The sequence below is a fragment of the Taudactylus pleione genome, unplaced genomic scaffold, assembly GCF_031769625.1.
Source record: "Taudactylus pleione unplaced genomic scaffold, aTauple2 ptg000198l, whole genome shotgun sequence".
Lineage (NCBI taxonomy): Eukaryota > Metazoa > Chordata > Amphibia > Anura > Myobatrachidae > Taudactylus > Taudactylus pleione.
Window position 1 is genome coordinate 11,565,233 of NW_028284600.1, and position 26,668 is coordinate 11,591,900.

The window sequence follows — 26,668 nt, forward strand, 5'->3', positions numbered from 1 at the left end:
GTATGAATCCAGCATAAGGGCAAGATAAACTTAAGGTTGCTGTGGAAGATATACATTGAGTTCTGGAAGCACCAGTGTGCTACTACCTTAAGGATCATTTTATTCACAGTATTCTAGGGAACCATTAACTCAAAACGAACCCATGCAGTTTTTATTAATGTCCATGATTTTTAATAGTGTGAAAATCAATAGTTGTTATAAAATATATTTGTGAACAATTTTGGCAAGCATTACAAAATGAATGAGACTTGTTATTGGTAGAGATTAGTAGAGATGTGCGGTTTGTTTCTCCAAAAATCTCATGAATCTAGACAGATACAAATCATGGTTCTAATTCTGAGATTAATCTGAGTCATGGTTCTGATCATCCATCGGTTTGGAATTCGGATTTTAAATCTCGGGTTTTGGATTGCCAAAATCACATAATTTGAGTTGTTTTTAAAATCTTTTTTTATAAAATATAAAAAAAAAAATCCTTATCCAAAACTAAAACCAAAATGAAAACACTTGAGGGTACTATTGCAAAACCTAAACCAAAACATGAAGATGAATCCAGATCCAAAACCAAAACACCGGGGTCAGTGCACATCCCTAGTTATTACCAAGTCTCTAACATAAGATATATAATAATATTAAGTTATTTATTTACGCATAAGACAGGTCAAACCTAGTTGTTTGCTGTTTTTGAAAGAAAACAATTTAGGACATTATGTTATTATACATTTACAGATAAAGCAGTGCAAATACTGTAATATTTAAAAATGTATCTTAAATGAAAATTGTATATGGCATTCATTATTTAATAAGCTTCCATAGGAGTAATGTGCAGACACGACAGGATAATCTATTGAATGACATACAGTATATAACACAGCTCTATAGATGGTGGTGAGTGAATAAAGCCTTAATACATCAATTGTCTTGCGTTGTTGTCATACTTTTTTTTAAAGTTTGACATTTTATTTTTTGAGTAATTGTACCTCTCTTTGAACCAAATAAAGATGGAGAGGATTTTATTGGATATTGGTTACATTAGTTGTAAATAGTTTGAAATATGAGTTCTCTGCAAAAAAAAAAAAATAATGTCATGTTGCATCCTATACTGTAACAGAGTTTTCTGCATCTTTATGATATTAATTGATCAAGGATAAGTGCCAAGGTTTTTTTTTTTTTTTAATATATACTCCTTAATTCAGTCTCTGCCAATTTAATAATATTAATTGCTCCATATATTGTTATCTATATATTGTAGTTTAGCACCGGTTGTCTTTTGTGCATCTTTTTGTGCCTAAAATGCATCTAAGTCACAAAGTGGTGCAACTAGGAAGCAGCAGTAGACTGTTCTGATTAATTTGATATATGACACCATTGTAAAATATTGAGGAGTATACTGTATTATTTTCCTTACTTATATATTTTCTTTTTTTATGGTATTTTTATAATGGTTTTATCATAGCAATCAATCAGATACTAGCTATGATTTTATAGAATGTAATAGATAAATGATAATGAGAATCTGATTGGTTACTCCTGTCCTACAGTTTCTAAGATTTTTATAAATTTCCCCTTTTATGGAGCAAATACATTTATAAAGTGCAAAAGTTACATAATAACATCACAAATAGGCAAATTTGCAATTCATGGACATTATAAATTACCTTTTTAATTACTATGAATCTGAAAGGTGAATATTTCACAACACGGGTCAACAATTCCATTTTGCTTTGATTGTAGCTTAAATCAAATATATGATACAATTAAAAGTTTTATTAGTATAATACCTATAGTAGATATTCATGAGAGGACCTGTAGATATATAAATATATATATATATATATATATGTATATATATATAGATATATATATTAGGGATGTGCGCCGGACCATTTTTGCCGGATTTGGATTTGGTTCTAATTCGTCGTCCGGCTTTGGATTTGGATTTGGATTTGCCAAACTGCGGTGACTGGCTTTGGATTTGGATTTGGATTTGGATTTGGATTTTTTTACAAAAATTGACAAAAAAAGCTAAAATCACATAAATTGGTCTTTTTTTTTTCCTAGAGTATTATTAACCTCAATAACATTAATTTCCAGTCAATTTAGACCATATCACAGCTTATAATATTGTTTTCAACATTATTGGCCAAAGGTTGCAGTGAGCTGACTGGTTACTAAGCGACAAAGCAGCTGCACAACGACACAGGCACCACAGTATAAAGCACATCTATGACACATTGCCATACAGCAGTGGCAGAAATGAAAAGTAGTGCACCCACCCAGTGGGGTACGGCCAACAGAGTCACAGTACTTGTTTACAAAGTGGGCTACGGCCCTAGGAGTCACAGTGCACAATCTTATTCGCATTACACCGCACATAGGGCCTGATTCACATTACACCATAAAGTAGTGTCTCTTATTTATGTTACGACACACAGTAGTGCCCCTTTTACACAATGCCCACAGTAGTGACCCTTTTACACAATGCCCACAGTAGCGGTGTCCCTTACACAATGCCCCCCAGCAGTGGTGCCCCCTATGCAGTCCCCTTAGTAGTAGGGTCCACTATGCAGTGCCCCCAGTAGAATGCCCCCCAGTAGTATGCCCCCCATTAGCAGGCCCCCCCAGTAGTATGCCCCCCATTAGCATGCCACCCAGTAGTATGCCCCCCATTAGCAGGCCCCCCCAGTAGTATGCCCCCCATTAGCATGCCACCCAGTAGTATGCCCCCCCAGTAGTATGGCCCCCCCAGTAGTATGGCCCCCCCCAGTAGTAGGCTGCCCCAGTAGCAGGCCCCCCCCAGTAGTAGGCTGCCCCAGTAGTAGCCCCCCCTGTAGTATGGGCCCCCCCTGTAGTATGGCCCCCCTGTAGTAGGCTGCCCCAGTAGCAGCCCCCCCCAGTAGTAGTAAGCCCCCCAGTAGTATGGCCCCCCCCAGTAGCAGGCCCCTCAGTAGTATGGCCCCCCCCAGTAGCAGACCCCCCCCAGTAGTATAGCCTCCCCAGTAGCAGGCTCCACTGTAGTATGGCCCCCCCAGTAGTATAGCCCCCCCAGTAGCAGACCCCCCCAGTAGTGCAGACCCCCCCCAGTAGTATGGCCCCCCCCCAGTAGCGCCCCCGGCCCTTGCACAAATTAAAAAATAAAAACTTACCTGTATCCCCGCTCCCGCGCCGTCCGCTCTGTCACACGCTGAGGAGGGAGCCGGAAGACGGAGCTCATCTGTGAGCTCCAGCCGGCTCCCTCCGTGCAGCAGCCAATGAGAGTCTGTGTGACTCTCATTGGCTGCTGTAACAAACACACAGCTGCCGCTGGCGGCTGTGTGTCTGTGCCTGTGTAGGGCAGAGCGCTATCACTGCGCTCTGCCCTACACGCGAGGAGACCTGATGACGGATTCTCTAGTGAGAATCCGACATCAGGCGGCCGCCGTTCGGCCCCGAACGGGGATCTGAGTCAGGCGGTGAACACCCGAACAGGGTTCGGGTGGACTCGGATCCCCAATGTTCGGAGCGGTTCGGATTCCACAGAATCCGAACCGCTCATCTCTAATATATATATATATATATATATATATATATATATATATATATATATATGAAAAGGGGTTTAAAGACACATGCACCTGATAGTGTAGTAAATTAAATAAGGTGATAATTGGTGCTCAAAATTAGTGTGCGCACCAAAGAAAAGCACTTTAAAGCTTAACTGGTTTCCAATGGTATGGTTCATATATAGATGAGTAAATGGGATGTCATCTACTGGAACACCTTTGAAAAAGGCTCGTTCAAGCCAGGGAAAGACAAGGTGATATAGTGTAGTTTGTTTTTACAGAACTAGCAAGACAGGACTACAATTAACTGCGTACCATATATCGTAGTAAATCAAGCATGTAGTAAGTACAACCAAGGTATCTCCCAGTATTCCTTTTTCTCCTCACTATTCCTTGGAGGAGTAGATAATGCGTACAAGCTTTGGTATATATATAAAATTGATCCCCCGTCAGTAAATTTTATCAAATGGTTTATTTGGATATATTTAACATAGGGAAACAACTTGTAGGAAAATACAAAAAAGGGGGAAAAATAAATAAATGCTTATCTTTCAAAATGGTAACCAGTCCTCTTGGATGTGAGTGTCTACTGTCTAGAGAGCCTGGGTCATACAAGCATGCATGCATGCATACATACATACATACACACACACACACACACACAAACATACAATAAACACTGTTCATTTAGTAGGTTTTGTAACTGTAAATATTATGTTCAGTTGAGTCACACATTGTTGCTTGTTCAATTAGGGTAAGATGTTTTATATGAACAACTTCGATTTAATATTTGTGACCACTTATCTGGTGTATAGTACAGACGGGAAACCATTACAACAAATATGGTTACAATGCAGCTCTACCCCACATAAAACTGAGCTGCCTGATTGGTCACTGCCAGCTGTTAATGTGTGCAGTGGGGATGATTATTAGCAGCAAGTGTGTCACGTGATTGGATCAAGGAAGATTTCTTGGCAACTGTAACCCTCCTAAATATACCCCTGTGTACTGTAATAGTTTGCCTTAAAAGCACAATATCATCTCAAATAATGTAGTAGAAGAACAGATGATTACTTGTAGGAAGACACATGAAAATGATTATTTTTCTCTAGGATTGTATTTCAACCTATGATTTACAGGGTAATACTGTAATTGTTATGTGATAACCATGGCAATCACAGTCACGTGACATATGATGTAGTGAGAAGAGAGAATTTAGAAAGGTTATAACATTGCCTTCACCTCTCTTTCCTTAATCATCATGTGATCATTAAAGACCTTGTAAACTGACTGGCTCCGAATAAAAGATCAGTTTAAATACTGCTAGGAACAAACATAAACCAAATGTTTCCATGGTAGATACATATTGCACAGTGTAAATGTGCCTTACAAATGAGTGTTTTAGAGGGAACATTGATGTATAGGCCAAAAAAAATCTGCTCAATTTTAAAAAGATACAAAAGTTGCTGTAAAAATAATAAAAAAACTAGTACATTTTCAAAATGAACTAAATTAAATTATGATTTGTTCATTACTGGTTGTGAACTGATTTAAAAGCCAGATTATTGCTGACACCATATTTATTTGTCTGCAGTCACATCTGCACTATAACATTCTTCCTGACCATTCGGATGACCACTTTGCCGTCAATGTAAGCACCCATCCAACTGTCTGCACCCATGAAGTAGAAACAAAATTTGAGGTCCATGTGGATGTCAGGTAAGAATAAAACCGTAAAGCTTTACAGCCCAACCCATTGTCACATCTACTTTCCTTCAATATACTGTATTAGGCAATTCCTGAAGAAAAAAAACTTCAGAGACATAAAATAATATAAATAATTTGCATGAACTTTCTGCGAATGATGTAACAGGGAGGAGGTGCCTAGATGATTAACGCCCCTCCCTCTACTGACTTTGGCCTCACAAATGGTACAGATGTCTTGAAAAATGGTGTCAGAATTTGGAAAAAATATGATTCCACACAAAAGAGGGGACTTCTTTGGTCTTATGCCCAGGCATGACAACATCCTTCTTCTTACCACTGGTGACTTAATTACTTTGACACAAACAACATCCTCCTACTGAATTTTATCAACTTCTTGTCCGACACATTCATCATTAACATCCTCATTAGCGTCAGATACACAAATATCCCCCTCACCCTGCTGGACTTCTACAGTAGCATCCTACATTTGTATAACCATTAATACCTTTACTACTACTCAACCTCATATTGCAGCAGAGGGTGCAGAAACAGTATGGTGGAAAGAGTCTTCTCTAGGATTAAAATGTCATTCTCACACATACAGTAGCACTTAATAGCACTTGTTGACACCCTTAGACTCTCCTAGGGGATCTGTAATGTTTGTGAGCACAAAGTTTGTTCTTCAGCCTTAATGTTCTTTTTGTGCCCTGATTTGCTTGTTTTTTAAAGGTGAAACCTCTAGACTCAGAACGAGAAGGTGTTGCATGCAAGGTTTCAGAAGATGCCTGACTGTGTTTTGCCCCGACTTCAGCAATAGGCATTCTAGTGCATGAAAAAGCAGTATCATGACCACCATTTGCAAAGAAAGGCTATGGTCTGGGTCTTTCCTTTCCACTGCATGTGGTGTATGGCATGTTGGCAACTTTATATTTTTTGACAGTAAATTTTAATTTCATAGTTAGAAGTAATGTTTTATTTCTGATTGTGAAATACTGTCTAGATTTGATTTTCCCTTTATACCTTCTTTCCCCTTCACCACCTTTATTAGGTGTTGAATAAGTACTATGACTGGCAGCAGCCGCAGCACTAGTACTGGGTTGCTCCTACTCTTCTATCGACTGATCCATGATTGGTTTAATTTTTTTACACCAGCAAATTACTACTACTGTTGTTGAACTTAACTACCACCACACCAAGTGAACATACACTGAGACAGGGAATGGAGGGACGTACTAGGAACAGAAAAGGTTTCCTTTGCAAATATTGTTTTGGGGTGCAGATGTTGGGGAAACCATTGTACACAGTAGTTGCCACTGAAGACACACACCATGCAAATTTTTAAATTCCTTTACAAAACACTGACAATTTGTTTTTACACACCAGCAATAGAAAAGGTCTCCTTTGCAAGAGTTGGTTTGGGATGCAGATGATAGGGATACCACCACACACATGTAGAACAGTACTATATTCTGCGTCACAGCACACACTTCTTGAAATATATAAAATTTATATTTTTGCAAACGAGGACTTCTTGGGGTGCAGCTCAGACACAGCATAATATTTTTTGGAAAATAATCTTAAAATCAACTCTTTCTGTGCCCTCATACACAAGTGACAAACAGTATACTGCAGTGTAGATAGATTTCCATGAGACAAAAATGTGCAAACAATCTAGAGACTTTTTTAATTTTTGCAGCACCACATAGAGAAGTTTGTTTGCAGTGTGTGCAGTGTGTGTCTGACAAACAAACAGCCGCCCTTCCCACACCCACTGCGTCTACCTACTAAAACTACAACTCTTTCTGCCCTGACATCCTGGTGGCATCTTGGTGGCATCATAAAGAACTCCTAATGTAGTTTAGAAATGTTTCAGATACAGCCCACAGTCTCACCTCTTCTCCCCCAATCTCCTGTGGGGGCACCTGATTATGCAGGAGGGACTCTTATATGCAATCCAAAACAAACGAGATCTGGCTCCTTGAAAATGATTCGCGTTCTGCGATCCGAACTTGGCTGTAGGACCATAAGCCAAACTCAGATATACTTTGATCGCCTAAATTGTTCAATGCTCACAAAAACTAAGCCATTTATCTCCATTAAGAACAGATTTACGTAGTGATGAACGGTTTCCTTTTACTCGGTTATGTTCGGATGTCAAAAACAGCAAAAACAGCATCTTATTGGCTATCTAGCTCTCGGAAAACCAAAAACTGAACTGCTCATTTCAAAATTTAAGTGTGGAGAGGTAATAGAGAAGGACCAGAGAGGAGGAGGTTACAATAGTCTAAGTAGCAAATGTAGTGTAATCTGTGTTCCTTTCTTAATATCCACTAATGTTGAGTGGCCATATTTGGCATGTTTGCTCAGGAACCTAGAGTTCCCTGAATTTAATCTTCCATTTTGTTGTAGATACACAGGAAAGCGAGCGGAGACCAACATGGCAATGGTGGTGGTGGAGTTTCTGTCAGGATTTGTTCCTGATAAAAAGAGTATTAAAAAGGTGGGAGACATAATTCAATCAGTCATTTGCTCTTAAAATGTTGCAGCTCTTCAGATTTAGAGTCTGTCATTGTGTTTTGCTGACCTTGGCAGCCGGCCTGACAGCATTGGCAAGTGTCAGAACAGGGCTGTCATGCATATGGGGTATATTTATTAATTATCGTGTTTTAGACCTGATAATTGTAATTTGTTATTGCTGTTTATTGTGGCAATATGAGGTGAAGGTTCGCAGGTGTCTATTTAAAACAACCACAGGGATGGACAAGGAGCCCAATGTGTAACAGTACAATGATAGCTAAACTGATCACTTTATTTCTTGGTTTGGGGGTCGGTCGCGCAACTGCGCATGCGCCGTAATTAGACCACACATGTGCATGCGCCCATTGATGATGAAGGATCCTACAGATCTCCCTCCAGGTAAACGTTGTGATCTGTAGCCTATAGGCTACAATAACTAACGTCATATGAATGCCTGAAGATGATGCTAGCTACCGGGGCTCAAGCTCCAGAATGTTTTGCATTGCAGAGCCTGGTAAATTCGTCATTTTAGCAGCCCCCATAGAAAACTGTGAGGGCTGCTTTTGCGATCAAAAATGGGGCCTCGCAGAAGATACTCAAATATCCTCTGTGATCCCCGATCCCCTGTACATACATCTGGGTGGTATATTAATATTAGTAAGTAACTCCCCAAAACAGTTTTTTTAAGGGGATTTTCCATAAATATTCTTTAATAATAAGGTGCACAATATATATGTAGATTATATTGCAATATATTAAAATAAATACATATATTTTATTATAATAAATAAATATTGGAATTGTTGCCCAGATGTAACATTATTTTGGGTGGACATCACATTTAGGGAGATGGCTTCCACTTCTGCTAAGAATAAATAACAGTCATTTTTGTATACTGTTTTTAATACCTTCCTTATGATTTGCTCCAATCTTGTTCTCACTTAAATATCCTGAGCCCTTAGCAGATCTGAAAGCATTTTATAACAAAATGCACATGGAAAATGTGTCCAAAAAAGTTACAATTACAGGGGTATGCTGATCTGCATCTATCTTAAAAATATATATTTACTCTTTAAGCACATCATGTGATAGGGAGACGCCAGTCACCATCAATACCTTGACAATGACTGGCATTTTAATGCAAAAAAAAAAGCCCCCCTCTCAAAAGTGCTACCACCACCAGTGCTTATAGCCTAAGCTGGCAAATGCTAAATACCAAGAGGGGTCAATAACACAGCACAAGGTCTCCCCAAAAAGACTCTGTCAGCACTAGGCTATGGCAGTCTGTTCTGGTGACTCTATACAGAGAAATCTGCATCATGTAGTCCCACTGTCATAATGTCCACCAGACCTACAGTAGCCTGGTCAGCACAGGGTTGAATTCCTTATGCCAGTAAAAAAAATTCAGTCCAGCTCACCTACAATAACTTTTTTCGGGTGCTCCAGCAAAAAGAGACGCAGTTTTTATTTGAATCTACTGCTGGTTTTTCGGACCACTGTGACGGATAACCCAGACCACTCCTCCTATATGTGGATAATTGTTAGCTCTCCAAAAAGAGCTCCCATATATTTGCATGATGTTCTCTTGTATGTGCCTGTAACCTAGTGCTGTTATTAGATTGATTTTAAATATACACAGTGCCTTAAAAGGTACCAATTATGTACCTTATCAATTGTACTGCTAAAATGTAGACTTATCTTTAATATGATTAATATCACTCAACATAAATGGAATACCAAGCTATTAGAACCTCTAGAAGAGTTATGATCACATTTTAATTGGACAAGATGGTTGTTATGAAGCCACAGATAGATAAAGGGCGGCCTTATCAAGTTTCAAACAGTTTGAATATCCCCATTGATGTTTTACTTCCACTTGGGGAAACTCATGGCTCTAATACGTTTATCTCCTGCAGTTGGAGAAGAATCCTACAGTGAAAAAAACAGAGGTCTCAGCAGATCATGTCACCATTTACTTGGACAAGGTAAGGAATGGCTGAGTCTATTTACAAACACGGCTTTATTGACACATCAACCGTCAAAATAAACAATAATTTCCATGGAAACAACTAACAAATCATAAAATATAAGAGTTGACTATGGTCCCTTAAACATTTTCTGGTCAACTCACTTTCTTCATTGTGTAGCATTTCTATCCTGTGGAGGGAAGAATGCGTCCATTTGTTGCAAAAACACTAACGTGTCCAACATGACCCAATAATGTTTGGCTGCATTTAGAACAAATAAACGTCATACATGTGCATTTGGTTATGATAGGATAGATAACAGACAAGAATAATGTATTGTCTGCCAAAGGAGCTAATCCATACAGGTGCAGACAGTTACCAACCATTCTGCCATCCAACCAGTTTCATAGATATGTTGTGTGGACTTGACAGCAAGCAGAAGATTAGAATATTTGACCCAGGGCCAGCTCCAAGGTTCAGAACACCCTGTGCCAGCACTTCAAAGTGCGCCCTCACATCGCATGCGGAGAAGGGGGTGTGGCCTAATTACCATAGGCCCCACTCGTATGTGAAGTTATTTGAAGGCGTGCCCGCATGGCACGCCTCCAAATAACGTCAGGCTAGGAGGAGCCTCACTAGCTGGGCTTCCCCCAGCCCTCTCTTGTCACTGAATGGATGCCGCCTGCATGCGCGCAGCATCCACTCAGACTCTGGGGTCTGGCACCGATGCACAACTGCAGCAGTGGGGGTCCCCAACCTACGGATTTCACCACCCGTGGGCCACTTCGGCCCACAGGTGGAACAGCAGGGAGTCCCCAGCCTACCAATTTCACCACACGCGGGCCACTTCAGCCCATGGGTGGAACAGCGGGACATTACTGTCCTGCTGAAATTGGGATGTTGGGGAGGGGTGCGCCCTCTATGGGTGGTGCCCCTGTTCAACTGCACTGGTCGAACACCCCTAGAGCCGGCTCTGATTTGACCAATAAATGCAGATGGTATTGATGACTGAGCTTTGGAGTTCCACATTCACTATCAATATGTAAACACAAGCTTTTCCTCTCAGGAAACCAGTCTCTGCATGCTTTCATATTTGCTATACAATCTCTTTATCTCTCTCTCGTAGTGATTCTTATAGAGAGGAAACCCAGTTAGTTATAAATGTGGTCATGTTCCAAGGCTCCCCTCTGGAAACCCTGAGCTAGTGGCATCCTTATGCCCCACCAAAGAACTGAAAACACAGGAAACTCCAGTCCTTACACAGACTAGGATCCACACATTATGGCCATGCAGTTCCACCCAGGGTATGCAGTCTATTTACCGGCGTCCAGAATGCCGGACGTCAGAATACCAGCACTGGAAGCCCGACTCTGTTCTAAAGATAGGTATCTAAATACTGATGCCGAAATCCCAACGCTCGGCATCCCGAATGAAGGAAGGCTGGCAGTGTTAGCTGTTAACCGGGGGGGAGGCTATGTTTTAAGCACCCCAGGGGGATTTATGGTTAGGCACCCCCAGCGAGTGTTAGGCTAGGAAAATGGGGGGTTAGGGTTAGGGGCCACTCAGGGAAGGTTAGGGTTAGGCACCCCCCGTGGGGGTTAGCTTTAGGGTTCGGGAAGAGGAGGTTAGGGTTAGGCACTACTGGGGGAGGTTAGGGTTAGGAACCACTATGGGAGTGTTAGGGTTAGGGGGGAGTACAGGGGAGGGTTAGGGTACTTACCAGCCCCAGTCAGGATCCTGATGGTTCGGGATTCCAGCGTCGGTAATTAGTCCGCCAGCAATAGATCCGGCGGCATTACATACTGATTCCCCACCCAGGCATATTTGTGCTCCTCTGGTCTGTTATGCCCCAACAATGACCTTCAGCTTGCCATGTCTCCACATGCCAACCATCATGAGGAACACACCTCAATAGCATTCTTTGCCCATTGGTGATGTCTGCCTAAACATAACCAGAGACATTGTTTCTGATTTTCTGGGAAGCTGGTGTTGCAAAAACTAATTATGCAATGACTACCCTCCACAAATAAGAATTATAGATAAATATATGTGTCAATAATCATGTATATACTACAGATAAATAGGACACAGAAGCACGGTGGGGAAATCTGCATGCACCAAATGTTTTTATTTTCGATGTCACTATACAGGATACCTATACTATTCACATTCAGGTTATGCCTACATGGTGGATTTGTTACAGAATACCAGCATGAAAACCTGTTAAAAAATATAATAATTACAAATATGAAAACAGAAAAAACAATTCAAGCTATTTATCTGCAAAAAAGGGGAAATTGTGTCGATTTCCACTGCGCATTAGTAAAAAAACAGACGTCTGTTTGAAATCTACGTTAAATTACAGTTTGTGTGAGTAAAAAATATCACTCAGCATGAAGCAAAGTCTGTTTTATGCAGTCTGCAACTGGGAAGCACTACAGTAAATTCAATGCCATAACTAGGGTTGTGCGACCTGTGCCATGGCACAGGGCACCACAGGGCAGGTGGCGCTGTTTGGGCCTGTAAATTTTCCTGTTTATTATCATCTTACTGGCAGCTTCCTCTGCTTTTATCCCCAGCATCTCCTGGCCTCCCCTATCTCTTCCCTGGCCCTTCCCCATGAGGCCATGGCCCTTTATCTTATGTCCCTATTTAAAATATAGGGGGGAGGGCGCCACTGCTCTCTCGGGCACAGGGCACCAAAAATTCTAGTTACAGCTCTGAGTAAATGTACCCACATGCCTACCATAGAGAAACAAATGCACCCATCCTACAAGTGGACACAATTGCTCCCTCTGCTGTTGTCTAATGTAAACATGTCTGAGTACTGGTACTGTAAGCCACCTGTCGCTTATTTATGTTTGATGCCGGGTGATCCTTACCATGGCCAGAGCTGCAGTGCACACTGCTGGGATGGAGAGCCACATTGTTGGGATGGAGAGCCAGGGCTGGCCCTTGCAGGGGCTGAGAACGCTGCTGCTGGCGTCTATGTCCTCCCATTCATGCTTCCTGGCTGCAGTTGGTACAAAGCACACACACTTGTGTGAGGTTAGTGGAGGGGGCCTCTCAGAGACATCATTGTACCGGGCCCCAAGTATCCTGTTGCCACCTCTGAGTAAATCTTTATAAATATAAAGTTGAAAATTGGCAGAACTAACATTCACTGAAGGCAGTGAGACTGTTACAGGATCTAACAATCCAGGTCGCCCTCCAGTAACCCCTGTTCTGCTCTTCCTTGTGATTGCCTGACATTATAAGACGGTATTTGCGCTTCGCTATTCTGGTTCCTAGATTCCGTACAATGACATGCTCTGTTCTTCCACAGCTCACTCACAAAGATGAAAACTTTATTTTTGTACTGAAAGAAGAAACACACGTGAAAAATCTGCAGCCAGCAAATGTCGTGGTTTATGATTATTATGAACCAAGTAGGTGTAAATACAAAATTTTTTTATTGTCTAAAGCGAGGACTAAGTATAGTCTCTGAAGTCTGACATGTCTTCTCCCAGCATTATGTGCTCTAGTAATAGGATGGCTTATTTGCATGTTTATCTCTGGGGTTGGCTCGCAAAACCCTTTTAAGTTTAATCACAGTACTTTGGATCTCTCTGCCCAACTTCACCAGCTGTGATCTTTATCATACAAAGGTGAAGGGTGTGGTAGAGACATGGATGGGAGGTCGGCAAGTCACACGTCGACCATCACAAAGTTGACATTGACATAGTGTCAGCATTGTAAGAATGTCAACAGCATTTCGACAGACTGCATGTCAAGCATGTGGTTGTCCATTCCAGAGATGCTACCCCTAACACTACCGCTACCGCTAACCCTAATCCTAACGCTACCCCTAATACTAATCCTAACACTAACCCGAACGCTACCCATAACACCACCCCTAATCCTAACACTAACCCTAATGCTACCCCTAACACTAACGCTACCCCTAACCTAACACTAACACTACCCCTAACCTAACACTAAGGCTACCTCTAACACTACCACTAATCCTAACACTAACGCTACCCCTAACCTAACATTAACACTACCCCTAACCTAACACTAAGGCTACCTCTAACACTACCCCTAATCCTAACACTAACCCTGACACTACCCTTAACACTAACGCTAACCCTAAGATAACACTAACGCTACCCCTAACACTTAAGGTGCATACACATGTAACGATTTTTTTAACGATTTGTCGTAATCGTTCAAAAAATCATTCAGTTTCAGAGTTATAACGATGAACGATAATCGTTCAAGCGCGCTCCCGTTTGTAGCTTGTAGTCATCGTTCATCGTCCCTTTCAGACTGTCCAAAATAACGATTTTCATTAAGGGAAGGAACAGTGGGCCTGATTCAGAGCCGCTCGCTCGCGCTGTGCGTTCGCAAGCAGCCCGAAGTTCTGTGTACGTGTATACGCACGCTTCGTTCTGCGCGTGTGTGAACTACACATTGCGATCGCAATCCTCTCGCTCACCCAGCAAAGGCAGCCCAGGGTAGTGAGTGACAGGAGAGGCATTTGTGGGTGGTAACAGGGGCAGGACACTAAGAATGGGCGCTTGGAGATGCGAACGCAGGCGTGCCTGAGTGTTTCAACTCTGTTTTAGAGGCGTACATAATTAACAGGCAGCGTCATAGTACATGTCACTTGCCTTTTTTTTACACTGATTTCCTCGCTATGCTTGCGGTAAGGTAAAGCTACCTTAAGCACTGCGTTCACATCCGATGGTGCTCGATGTACCAATATTTTAATACACTTCCTGGAGATGACGTGTTGCTGGTGGGTGGCTCTGCCTGTGCATTTGGGCGTATGCATACACAAAGTGGCCGCTCGCTAAGACATGGTGGGTGTGCTTATGCCTTGGCGAGCGATCGCTTCCCGTTGCGTCACTTTGATAGCGAACAGGTCTGAGTAAGGCCCATTAGGGTTAGGTTTAGGGTTAGACAATAGGGGGAGAATTAGGTTTAGGCTGTGGGAGAGGAGGGTTAGAGTTAGGCTGCAGGAGGGGAGGGTTAGGGTTCGGGAGGGGAGGGTTAGAGTTAGGCTGCGGGAGCGGAGGGTTAGGTTGCAGGAAGCGAGGGTTAGGGTTAGGCTTTGGGAGGGGAAGGTTAGGGTTAGGCTATAGGAGTGGAGGGTTAGGCTATGGGAGGGGAGGTTAGGGTTAGGCTATGGGAGGGAAGGTTAGGGTTAGTCTATGGGAGGGGAGGTTAGGGAAAGGGTTAGTAGTGAAGGTAAGGCACTAGGGGGAGGGTTAGGGTTAGGCTGCGGGAGGGGAGGGTTAGGTTTAGGCTATGGGAGGGGAAGTTAGAGTTAGGCTGTGGGAGAGGAGGTTACAGTTAGGCTTTGGGAGGGGAGGTTAGGGTTAGACTATAGGAGGGGAGATTAGGGTTAGGTAAATGGTTAGGAGTGAAGGTAAGACACCAGTTGGAGGGTTAGGTTTAGGCTGCGGGAGGGGAGGGTTAGGGTTAGGCTATGTGAGGGGAGGTTAGGGAAAGGTTTAGGAGTGAAGCTAAGGCACTAGGGGGAGGGTTAGGTTTAGGCTGCGGGAGGGGAAGGTTAGGGTTAGGCTATGGGAGGGGAGAGTTAGGCTATGGGAGGGGAGATTAGGGTTATGCTATGGGTGCGGAGGTTAGGCTGTGGGAGGGGAGGTTAGGGTTAGAATATGGGAGGGGAGATTATGGTTAGGGAAGGGTTAGGAGTGAAGGTAAGGCACCAGTTGGAGGGTTAGGGTTAGACTGCGGGAGGGAATGGTTAGGGTTAGGCTGTAGGGGGAGGGTTAGTATAATACAAAATTCTGTTAGTATTCTGAATGTACCCAACCCGTCTAGTGAATGTCGAGATATTGAATATCAACATACTGTCTATGTCAACATTATGAATTTCGACATTCAGACCATGAAGACATTCCCGTGTAGACACTCTGAATGTCGGCATTAAGAACATATACAAAGATAAAGTTAAGCAATAGGACATTTCTCCATTAATCAAACATAATATCTTTTCTGTTCTAGATATACGTGCTGTGACCGAGTACAACTCTCCTTGTGCTGGAAGTAAGCAAACTCTTTGAATATTTCAGCGTAGTTATGTGTCCTGTAATGCAGAGGTTTTGGGGGAAATGTAATGGAGTGTGATTTTGGCAGTGACTTCAGACTTAATACAATTTGTCAGCGATTCTGATGCCCAAAATGTTTGATTTATTAGAGTGTGATTTATAGGGTGTAATAGTAAATCACTGTTGATGTTTGGCAGGCTGAAAATTGGTATAAAGTGCGGGTTTTGGACCCAGCGACATAGTAAACACAGATGCTGATTGGATGTTTTGAATTTGTTGGCTGTTTGCACTGTACGGCTTGTAGTAAACCATATGGATGTCACTCAGGTATAGGAGGCGGATTTTGCACACCGATAGCAATAAGTAAAAGAAAACTCTCAGTAACATTTTATCATGCATAAATATACAGTATGATAGATTGTGTGCAGTTTAGAATTATATGTACTGCTAGAGACAGGTCTGTGTGTGATTGATTCTGCAGTTAATTGCTAATATTAGGAGAAGGATGTTTTATGAGAAAATGTATTCTGGACATTGCCAATGGGATATACACTGGTAAAAACAAAACAGAGATAATCTTTGGGGTGACCTTTAACAGCAGTCAAGGAGACAAAAGCATCCCAATGAGCTCCAGAGAACAGGTATACATCAGGTCATTTTCCGACAGTTGGAGTTCCCATGCAATAAATAAAGTCTTATAATCGCAAATCCTTATGAAGTTAAGGTACTAAGGGCCTGATTCAGACCCGCTCGCGAGCGCTATGCGCTCGCAAGCGGGTCGATGGTGGCCCAGTGCGCATGCACCATCTCATGCACATGCACCGGCTCCATCGTGCGCATGTGCGAGACCCGGATAGCGACGGGCAATCCGTCGCTCCGCGTCTCGTACCAAAGGGGGTGTGCTGTTGATGTTGAGTGACAGCACGCCCCCTTTGGTGGGCGCGGCCGGGGGCTTGGCTGCCCAGATGGAGGCGTTCCCATGGAAACGCCTACCGTCTCGGGCCGGCCCCACTGACATCACAAGTGATGTCAGTGGGAGTGCTTTCGGCTCTGTTAGAGCCGAAAGCACTCTAGGGCTTGCGGCAATGAGACCCTACCACAAGGGTCTCGTCGCAAGCCCGATGGTTGCGATGGTCTTGATCATCGTGACCATCTTCCTGGCCGCTCGCTATAGCGCCATGCAAGCAGCCAGGAGGCCGCTCTAAAAAAACAGAAGGCCGGTCCTGATTCAGAGCGAGCGCTCTGTCAGAGCGTTCGGCTATGAATCAGGCCCTAAATGTCTTCAAATTATTTGCTTATTAGTGAGAAACACAATGGCGGATTATGTGTTGGCACCTGGGCAGGGTACCAAATTTTACTCACTCCATTGACCCAAAAACATAAAAATGTCCATTCAATTTGGTTGAAAGCAATTATAAACATTATTTCAAAATCTACAACATTGTATTGGAATTAAAAATATCTCTCCAAGTGCACAGATGTTTTCTATGTAATATTTGTAAACTAATATTCACAGTATCACTGAGAGAATAATAAAACAAAAGATAGAAAAATGTATCTGGGACATTTGACACATGGTTACACATATGGTTACACATTATGTATTTAAACTGTGTTTCATGCATACCTTTGTAGTCCCTGGGGAAAGTCTTATTAAAGGAGTCTGAAACATTGGAAACTAGTTAGTAAATTACAGGTATTAATTTAAATGTCCTGTTAGCGCCACCTATAAAGATTTTTTTATATATATAGCCAATTTTAACGGAATTGAGTCCACTTCCTCACTCCTCATTCAATACTGAGATTCCGTTTGGAGTGGGTAAATTCTTCCTACAAATGGAGTGGTAAATAGCATTTAAACATTCCTCTAGAGAGAACTCACAAATAGATCATATCAATGGCTTTCATTAGCACAATAGGCCATCCCATGATTGCTCAGCACACAAGACACAACTACAAGCTGTACACTTAGACCTACACACAGACAATAATAATAATAATCAGTAATTGTATTAATTTTGCCCATCTGCAGCAGCCATGTGGAGAAGGTTCTGGAAGAACCCTAGCCCACCAATTTTTGCAGAATGTAGCCCGTAGGCTACAATGGCTAACATCAAATTCAGATGGCGTTAGCTGCCAGGGCCAAACTCCAGGATGCTTTGTATTCTGGAGCTTGGTAAATCTGACAATCCCATAGGGGGTGTGGCTGCTGTCAGATATTGAGGGACCATGGCAAATATTGAGGTATCTGCTTCCATTCTACTTTCATACATTGGGGTGATACTTAATATTAGTGGGTATTCCCCGAAACCGCAGGTTTTTTAGTCTATATGCCACACATACTGAATGAGAAATAAAGCCTCTTTGAGTCAATTATATAAACATTAAACTGAATCTATAACTTGTGATGAGTATCTATGAACTTCCAAGGTTTTTCTCTTAGCAATGACCCCTCCATGTATCTCTCCCAGTGAAAGGTCACTGCAAAGTCGGTGTCTCTGTGAGGGCGGATTGCGGGTATGCGGGTATTACCAAGGAGGAGTGTGAGCAGAAAGCCTGTTGCTTTGATTCCAGTATTACTCAGGCCAAATGGTGTTTCTTCCAAGGTTTGTCTATAATTTATATTAGACACTCTGATCTTCCCTGTCCCAAAGTTCTAATCTTCTGCTCTTCTGGTTGAAATGTTTCATGGCTATCTATAATTTATAATCTGGTTTTTCATTTCTAAAACTCTGCTTAGAGTAATTTCATGTCAACTTAAACTTACTGTATCCAAGTTTAACTGTTACTATATTAGAGATGTGCGCAGACCCCCGTGTTTTTGTTTTTGTTTTGGATCTAGATTCATTTTTCATGTTTTGGTTTTGCAAAACCATGCTCAAAAATGTTTTGGTTTTGGTTTTAGATTCGGATAAAAAATTGACTAAAAATGTATGAGTTGATAAAATCAATATAAAACGCAAAAATGTCCAAGTTCGGTTTTAAATCCCAGTTCTGAACCGGCCACAGATCCGAACCAGGACACAAAAGTGAATCCGAACCTTGATCCATTCAGGTGTTTTCGGATTTCAGAAATCCGGACCCATACATCTCTCTCTCTCTCTCTCTCTCTCTCTCTCTCTCTCTCTTCCTCTCTCTCTCTCTCTCTCTCTCTCTCTCGCTCTCTCGTCATGTTTAAATGTTGTCAGTGTATCATGTACAGTGATTGTATAATAATCTGATCTAATTCTCTCTAAAATAGGATATGAAAAAGAAGAATCTCACTAGTGAAGAATTAGAATTGGAAGACATCAATCACTGAGCCTGAATCAGAGTTGTAAGGAAACCCAATGGTTTGTGTACTACTCTCATGGTGGAAGGACGATGCCTCCTGCAGGCATTAGCATATTTAGTACATCAGCTGCATCCAAAGAAACAATCACTGTACAATAGCATATAACTCTGAATTAGGCCCACTGTGTCCCCTGCGACAATGAATATATACAGTATACCAGCATGTAGCAGACAGGAAAATAACTCCATCATCGACCCAAGCTAAAGGATTCTGTTTCCTGTAATGCAACATTCAATAAACAATACACAGTATAATATTGTGGGTGGCTTATTTGTAATAAATGTTATAAATCAATGCATATTCATATTAGTTACAGAGGTGTATCTAGGGGTGCATCTAGTTACAGAGGTGTATTGAGCGCCCCTGGCAAAGTAAGGGACTGGTGCCCCTCCCATGTCACTCTAGGCTCCCCTGTGTCAATTCAGGCTCGCCTGTGTCAATTCAGGCCCCCTACTGTGTCATTCCAGGTCCCCTCCTTTGGTACTACAGGTCTCCTCCTCGGTCACTCCAGGCCCACCCTGTGTCTCTCCAGGCCCACCCTGTGTCTCTCCTGGCTCCCCTGTGTCTCTCCTGGCTTCCCAGTGTCACTCAAGGTCCCCCATGTCACCCACTGTGTCTCTCCTGACTCCACTGTGTCACTCCAAGACCCCCCTGTGTCAACCCTCCGTGTCTCTCCATGCCCCCCCTTCCTTGTCTCTCAAGGGTCTCTGTATCAATCCATACTCTTACATCCCTCTGGCTCCAGTCTCACTTACTGTATTCTCTTCTGGCAGCTGCTCCCCTTTGTACCGGGATGCTGCTCATCTGCTTTTCAGTGGTGCAATGCGGTGTGACATCACAACAACAAAAAAACTCTTTTGTACTGGCCACCTGTGTCGGATGGGGGCTGGTGAATTGGCCCAGTGGGGATGGGATGACTCCCCTGGGTGGTGTCGTCCGGTGCCCCTGGTGAGTGCCATCCTGGCAAAGGGGTAGATACACCCCTGATTATTTATACATCAGATGTTTTAAGCAATAGTTCTTATCTTAATTTCAAACAAATTCTGGCTAAATTACTCTTTGCATAATGTCTCAAAGATGCATCTTTTTCAATAATTTCCTGTTAAATTCAAGTAATATTTTAAAATGCAAATATAATCTTTAGCCATGGTATACAGATCCCCCCACTGCTTGACAGTAGAAAATTCTATACATAATTCTTAGATACTTTTTACCATTTCAGCCATAAACAATAAATTCCTACAACAAGATGATAAAAAGAGCATTACAAAGTAGTATCTCTGTATATTGACACACGATCATTAAAAAAAATCCTATATAGAAAAAGTCATATGTTAGTGATCAAATCCTGATATTCACCCAAGTGTCTCACATGTAAGTTTAATGTCCTCTGATGTCACCACCTAAAGTGATAACAGATAATATATAGAGCTATGGAGGGAGAATGACTGAGTTTTACTGAGGATGACCTCTGTTTCAACATTCAGCATCAACATCCAGCTGCCCAAATCTCTGCCAGTACCATCACCAGAGCCAGCTACACCAAACAAATCTGTCTGAATTTAAAACAGTAAACAATTTGCACTTGTGAATTTAAAGTAACAAGCAACTTGCACTTGTGACCCTCTATGCTTAGATTAGTAAGCTTAGTTTGTATCTCCAAATCCATCTTTTGCATATACCTAATTGATGGCATAAAGATAAATACTGCTAATGAGAATAATTATTTATAAATAAATAAAAAATTTAATTCCTCACCTCTCAAATGAATTACCAACAGTAGTGCTGTGGTTAGGACTATATGAAATAGCTGCAGCCCTCCAATATGACCCCTTCCACCAGGTACAAAATCATACATGCCTACTCTCCCGGGATGGCCGAGAGTCTCCCGAATATTTGGTGGCGCTTACAGATCCCCTGGAAAAGTAGGCAAATCTCCCGGCCGCCATCAACCCCCGTGTTGCTGGTGGGTGGCTCTGCCTGTGCAATTGGGCGTATGCATACACAAAGTGGCCGCTCGCTAAGACATGGTGGGCGTGCTTATGCCTTGGCGAGCGATCGCTTCCCGTGGCGTCACTTTGACAAATTTGCATACGCATATAGCGAGCGTACGCAGATAGCAAACAGGTCTGAATAAGGCCCATTAGGGTTAGGTTTAGGGTGAGACAATAGGGGGAGAATTAGGTTTAGGCTGTGGGAGAGGAGGGTTAGAGTTAGGCTGCAGGAGGGGAGGGTTAGGTTGCGGGAGGGGAGGGTTAGAGTTAGGCCCGCAGGAGCGGATGGTTAGGTTGCGGGAAGCAAGGGTTAGGGTTAGACTTTGGGAGGGGAAGGTTAGGGTTAGGCTATAGGAGTGGAGGGTTAGGCTATGGGAGGGGAGGTTAGGGTTAGGCTATGGGAAGGGAGGTTAGAGTTAGGCTATGGGAGGGGAGGTTAGGGTTAGGCTATGGGAGGGGAGGTTAGGGTTAGTCTATGGGAGGGATGGGTAGGGCTCTGATAGAGCCAAAAGCACTCCAGGGCTTGCGGCAGCGAGACACTACTGCAAGGGTCTCGTCGCAAGCCCGATGGTCGCGATGGTCTTGACCATCGCGACCATCATTTTGGCCGCTAGCTATAGCTGTGGGTGGTCACCCACAGTTATGCGAGCGGCCAGGAGGCCGCTCCAAAAAGTAGGAGGGACGGCCCTGATTCAGAGCGAGCGCTCTGTCAGAGCGTCCAGCTCTGAATCAGGGTCAGAGTTAGCCAAAAGATGAATCAAAAGATGTAGGGGGAGGTGGATTTTAATGCTGCACAGAGGTCCTCCTAGCCCCACCTTTCTGGCTAACTCTCCCAGTGAAAATGTTAGTCCTTTGTGCCTCACAGACATTTCATTGGTCAGACTTTCTACAGTCAAGTTTTTCACATTTTTGCAAAGGGTCTGTTTGAAGCATCCTATAGCTGTCTGCATAGGATATAAGATGCAATTGTATCAACATATCACAAATGTTTGCGAATATTCTGTCATGTTCTGGCTTTACACACACTTAGGCATAATCCTCATAAAGTTATCTCTCTCCTGACCCACTGCCCAACACCCACTCTTTTGGGAAAACTGTCAATCTGGAGATAGATGGTTATCTATTCTTTTCCTGGTCTGTGTTGGCTTTAAAGGGCTCAGTGGTTGTAAACTTCATTCTACCCATCAGCCCCTCTGCAGTACAGAACCAGGTCATTCATAGAGCATAGTACCTGGCATCCATTTTGATACATGTTACAGGAACCATTTAACACACTGAACACACATATGTCAATAGAATACAGTTGCTTTATACATACAAAGTTCAAGAAATATAATTTCTGATTACTACTGGGCCTAAACGCTACAGCTCCCCCTGACAATTTGGCATGGAGGACTGTAACCTACTAGTTACAGACCCTCCTGCACACCTCTATTTACTTCCTCACCCTACCGGGATTTCTGAAAACTGAACCTTTGTGATGCTGTATAGTGAAATTGTATTGCTGGAGGTGCAAGTTCCACAATAATAGCTTGCAATTGTCCCCACATATCCTATTGAACTAGTTTAAAAGAGTATGGTAGGGAATCATAGTATAATTGTGCCCATACAGGTATGATTGTAACTTTTGTAAGGCCCACGCAATTGTGAGACATTCTTCCTCTATGGTGGCATAAGCTACTTCTATGGGGAGCAATTTCAGGCTGAGGAAAATTATTTCACCTCATTGAGCACAGCACTTAACTCAGAGTTGTAGGCAAATGTTTGTACAATAAACTTCCTTTCGAAATTGGGGACCTGCAACAAGTCACTATGATGGTTGTCAGTGAGGAATCTACAGATATGAGTGTCTATGTGTGAGTGAGTGAAGACATCAAGGAGAAGATAAACACTCTGTATATCTGTCCTTTGTGGCTGCTATCAAACCACTGCTCATTCTTTCAGGGGTCAATGCACAGCTCCTCTGTGCTGCTGTCTGCCTGGTACTCACAGCTAGGACAGGAATCACATCCAACACATTTTTATATGCTTGGTTCTCATCAACCCCTGGAACATGATGAACCAGCATAATATCTGCCCCAGAGTAACATCAACCTACAGTTACCTGATCTCTGACTGTGACAAATTGAAGATGTTCTCGGGGGTGCTCCTGGGGTCATACCTCACACAGGACTGCAGTTAATGGTAATTTTCTTTTTGGGACAGGTGACACTGATGTATCCCAAAAACAGGTCCACCCCCCACCCTGTCAAACTGTGCAGACTCAGCTGGTTCAGTTGCAAGAAACAATTGGGGTGATACAGGTTGCTTATTTTTCCAGGCCGATTGCCTGGCGTCTCTCAAGATTTTTTTGCAGCAGGAGCTCTGGGGACAGTGTATTTTGTACTTGTTGGGCCAATGTTCTAAAGTGTTCTAAAGTTGGCTTTTTGGTCAGTTATCTTTCGGTTTTGCCTTTTATAATGATCAGTTTCCATAACCGACTAAAAATTGCACAAAAAGCTAGAACTAACCTTCAGTAAATGTACCCTGTGTACTTAAACTTTGGTCCACTCTGAGACCTCAATAATGAATTCACCTGAGACCTCAGGCAAGCAATCATCTCAGAGACATTGGGGACGATAGCAAATAGCTAAAAAAAACTAAAAAATACAATAAACTCAAGCATAATGATATATTGTACAATCATAACAGGTATCTTAAGCAATGATTCTGAACCCAAAGACTGCTGATACACAAATAAACTCCACAAAAAAACTCTTTAACACAACAAAAATAGCACTGGGAATTTCTACGTGAGCGATATAATGTTTAGAAACAACTTTTATTTAAATCTCTCACAAGCATTGATTAAAAACTAAATTAATAAATGTACTCATACAGTGAACAAGCCAATTAATGGTGAAACGCGCATCTGTAAGTAAGAGGTGCCATCCTCTGCATAGACTGGACCACAGGAGACTAATTTTGGGAATAAATGCAAACAGAGGGCCTTATTCACAGATGAACACTAACCTGATGGTTTGCGCACATCTCCGATGGTTGGAGGATGGCGCATGTGCAGGAGGTGTACTGCGCATGTGCAGCCTTCCATCTGTGAGTTCGCTCACAGAGTTTCCCAGCCGTAACTTGATTGACAGGCTGCGGGATTTTGGAGGCAGAGCGGAGGCGTTGCCTGGCAGCATTCCCTGAAACAGGGGAGTGTCACCTCCATTTTCTGGGAGGGACCAGGCGAGGGTCTACATGGGTGCATGCAGACTTCCTGGCCTTGCAAGCTGCTAGGACCCGGTCAGGCTGCGGGAACCTTTAGCTCCCGCAGCCTGGCCGAAGGGACAACAATCATTACTGATGGTCGCAATTGTCCGGTCGGAGCGCTGGGATCACGCAGTTGCAGAAAGGATGTGTCTGACACCTCCTTCTGCATTTGCATTTTAAATGGATGGAATTGCACAGCCGCTTGAGTGTGCGACTCCGTCCATCTCTGTATCAGGCCCAGAGCTAATGATATTGTATTGTTGTGAATTACCTTAATGCACTCTATGAGATAGAATACCTCTCTCTATTTCTTATGGTGAACTCTCATTACTGGCTGGTCAGTTTTTAGATCCCCCGCATTGGATCTCCATCAGGGGTCTTACTCTCCAGTTCCCGTAACAGCAGATTCACTGTTATACTTATTTCTATTTGTTAGTACCTGTTGCCCGCTCTCTCATCTTTTGTTCACTGGCAGATTATTATGACCACACAGAGCCAAAGCAGACGTTTATTCAGTATTACTACAGACACTTTTATCTTTTCAGCATATATTATATGTTATATTGGATTGTCCGAACATGCATTTTTTAGGAAATGGTATACAATTACTATGATATGATCCTCTATCCTTATGTTAAGAAAGTATTTGGGAATATATACTGTACACTATATTCTTAGAGTTGCCAGAGAGATAATTAACATATGCACGGAATGGCTGTCCTTTTTAAAATGTGAATCCTGAAGCATGGTTTACTGCTTACATAGGGGGAGGGGCCCTAGATTGCACACCCTAAGCACAATGTGAGGTGCTACCTGCTGAGACTTGTAGTACTGCAAGCATAAAGAGACAAATGCAAGTGCACACTCTAACCATTCTGAACCTAATAATATAACTGCTAAATAGCATCAAAGAGGTTCTTTGCATAATAATGGCCATAATTATGGGCCTGCCCACCACGTCCAGGTGACCTCTATCAGACAGGTCCCTAACACTCCTATGGAACAAATATAGGGCATGGGACCCCCCAGGTCAACCCAGCAGAACCGCCCCATGGCATCACACTAGTGTGAGATTTAAAGTGAAGGTTAATGAATAATAAAGAAAGCCTATGTGTTAAGTCCTACAGAAGTAGAAGGTTACAATAAAAAGTGTATAAAGTGCTACATATATAAAAAACTAACTAAAGAAGTAATAAAGTGTACATTATCATGGCATGAAGCAGTCCAGCCACATCAGCCCAGAGAGCCCTGCACCCCAATACCAGTCACAAAACTGACACAGCATATATATATAATAGGTCTTACCCTCAGTGTGCCTCATTAGATGCACAGTCTTGGAGTGCAAGGACTCCTTGCTAATTAAAAACACCCTGGAATAGGTGGGAGGGGTGCTAATCAAGGTGGAAGGAGTCTGGTCCTTCCAGTGTACATACATACACACAGTACAAAATACATAGGGGGAGGGGCCCTAGATTGCACACCCTAAGCACAATGTGAAGTGCTACCTGCTGAGACTTGTAGTACTGCAAGCATAAAGAGACAAATGCAAGTGCACACTCTAACCATGCTGAACCTAACAATATAACTGCTAAATAGCATCAAAGAGGTTCTTTGCATACTAATGCCCATAATTATTGGCCTGCCAACCGCGTCCAGGTGACCTCTATCAGGCAGGTCCCTAACACTCCTATGGAACAAATATAGGGCAGGCCTACTATTATGCAAAGAACCTCTTTGATGCTATTTAGCAGTTATATTATTAGGTTCAGCATGGTTAGAGTGTGCACTTGCATTTGTCTCTTTATGCTTGCAGCATGGTCTACTGCTATAAGAGCGATGAATGGGCATCAATATCTGAAAATATATATTTTTTTATACTATTGCTATTTTGTAACACAAATTTATTACTTCACTGTTGCAAATAATTTTTGTTGAGCATACAAGTCCTCACAATACTGAAGGGCTTATCTTCAGATTCGTATAGAATCCAGAGAATAGATTGCCTCAGGAGGGACAAATAACATCTGTATGAGAAGCCCGTCTCTTTTAAACGGTAATCCTGAAGCACAGTTTGTTATTGGAAGCTCTACCTATGAATATGTAGGTCTAATTGTATCCTCTCATATATAAATGTTTTGATGCTATGCCAATCCTACATATCACTGCCAGAAAAAGAAAAAGGTTGGAATACACATGATTATGTGAGGTTATGATTGCTTAAGGTAAACTCTCCACCCAGTTTGATTTACAAGATTGCTTTACTATTATAAAATCTATTGTAACTCCTCTTTACTCT

The 26,668-nt window shown here is 42.4% G+C and overlaps 1 protein-coding gene across 2 annotated transcripts in view; it reads left to right on the top strand.

Annotated features, from left to right (window-relative positions):
- LOC148518862 (alpha-2-macroglobulin-like) overlaps positions 1–19,118 on the top strand; it is a 167,906-nt gene extending 148,788 nt beyond the window's left edge. For both annotated transcript variants that reach the window (XM_088476976.1, XM_088476977.1), the window contains exons 31-37: positions 5,137–5,261; positions 7,659–7,749; positions 9,683–9,751; positions 13,059–13,161; positions 15,749–15,790; positions 18,264–18,398; positions 19,034–19,118. In XM_088476976.1, coding sequence (XP_088333102.1) covers positions 5,137–5,261; positions 7,659–7,749; positions 9,683–9,751; positions 13,059–13,161; positions 15,749–15,790; positions 18,264–18,398; positions 19,034–19,059 — 591 coding nt within the window. In that variant the 3' untranslated portion in view covers positions 19,060–19,118. The remainder of the gene's footprint in view (positions 1–5,136; positions 5,262–7,658; positions 7,750–9,682; positions 9,752–13,058; positions 13,162–15,748; positions 15,791–18,263; positions 18,399–19,033) is intronic.
- The last annotated feature ends 7,550 nt before the right edge of the window (positions 19,119–26,668 follow it).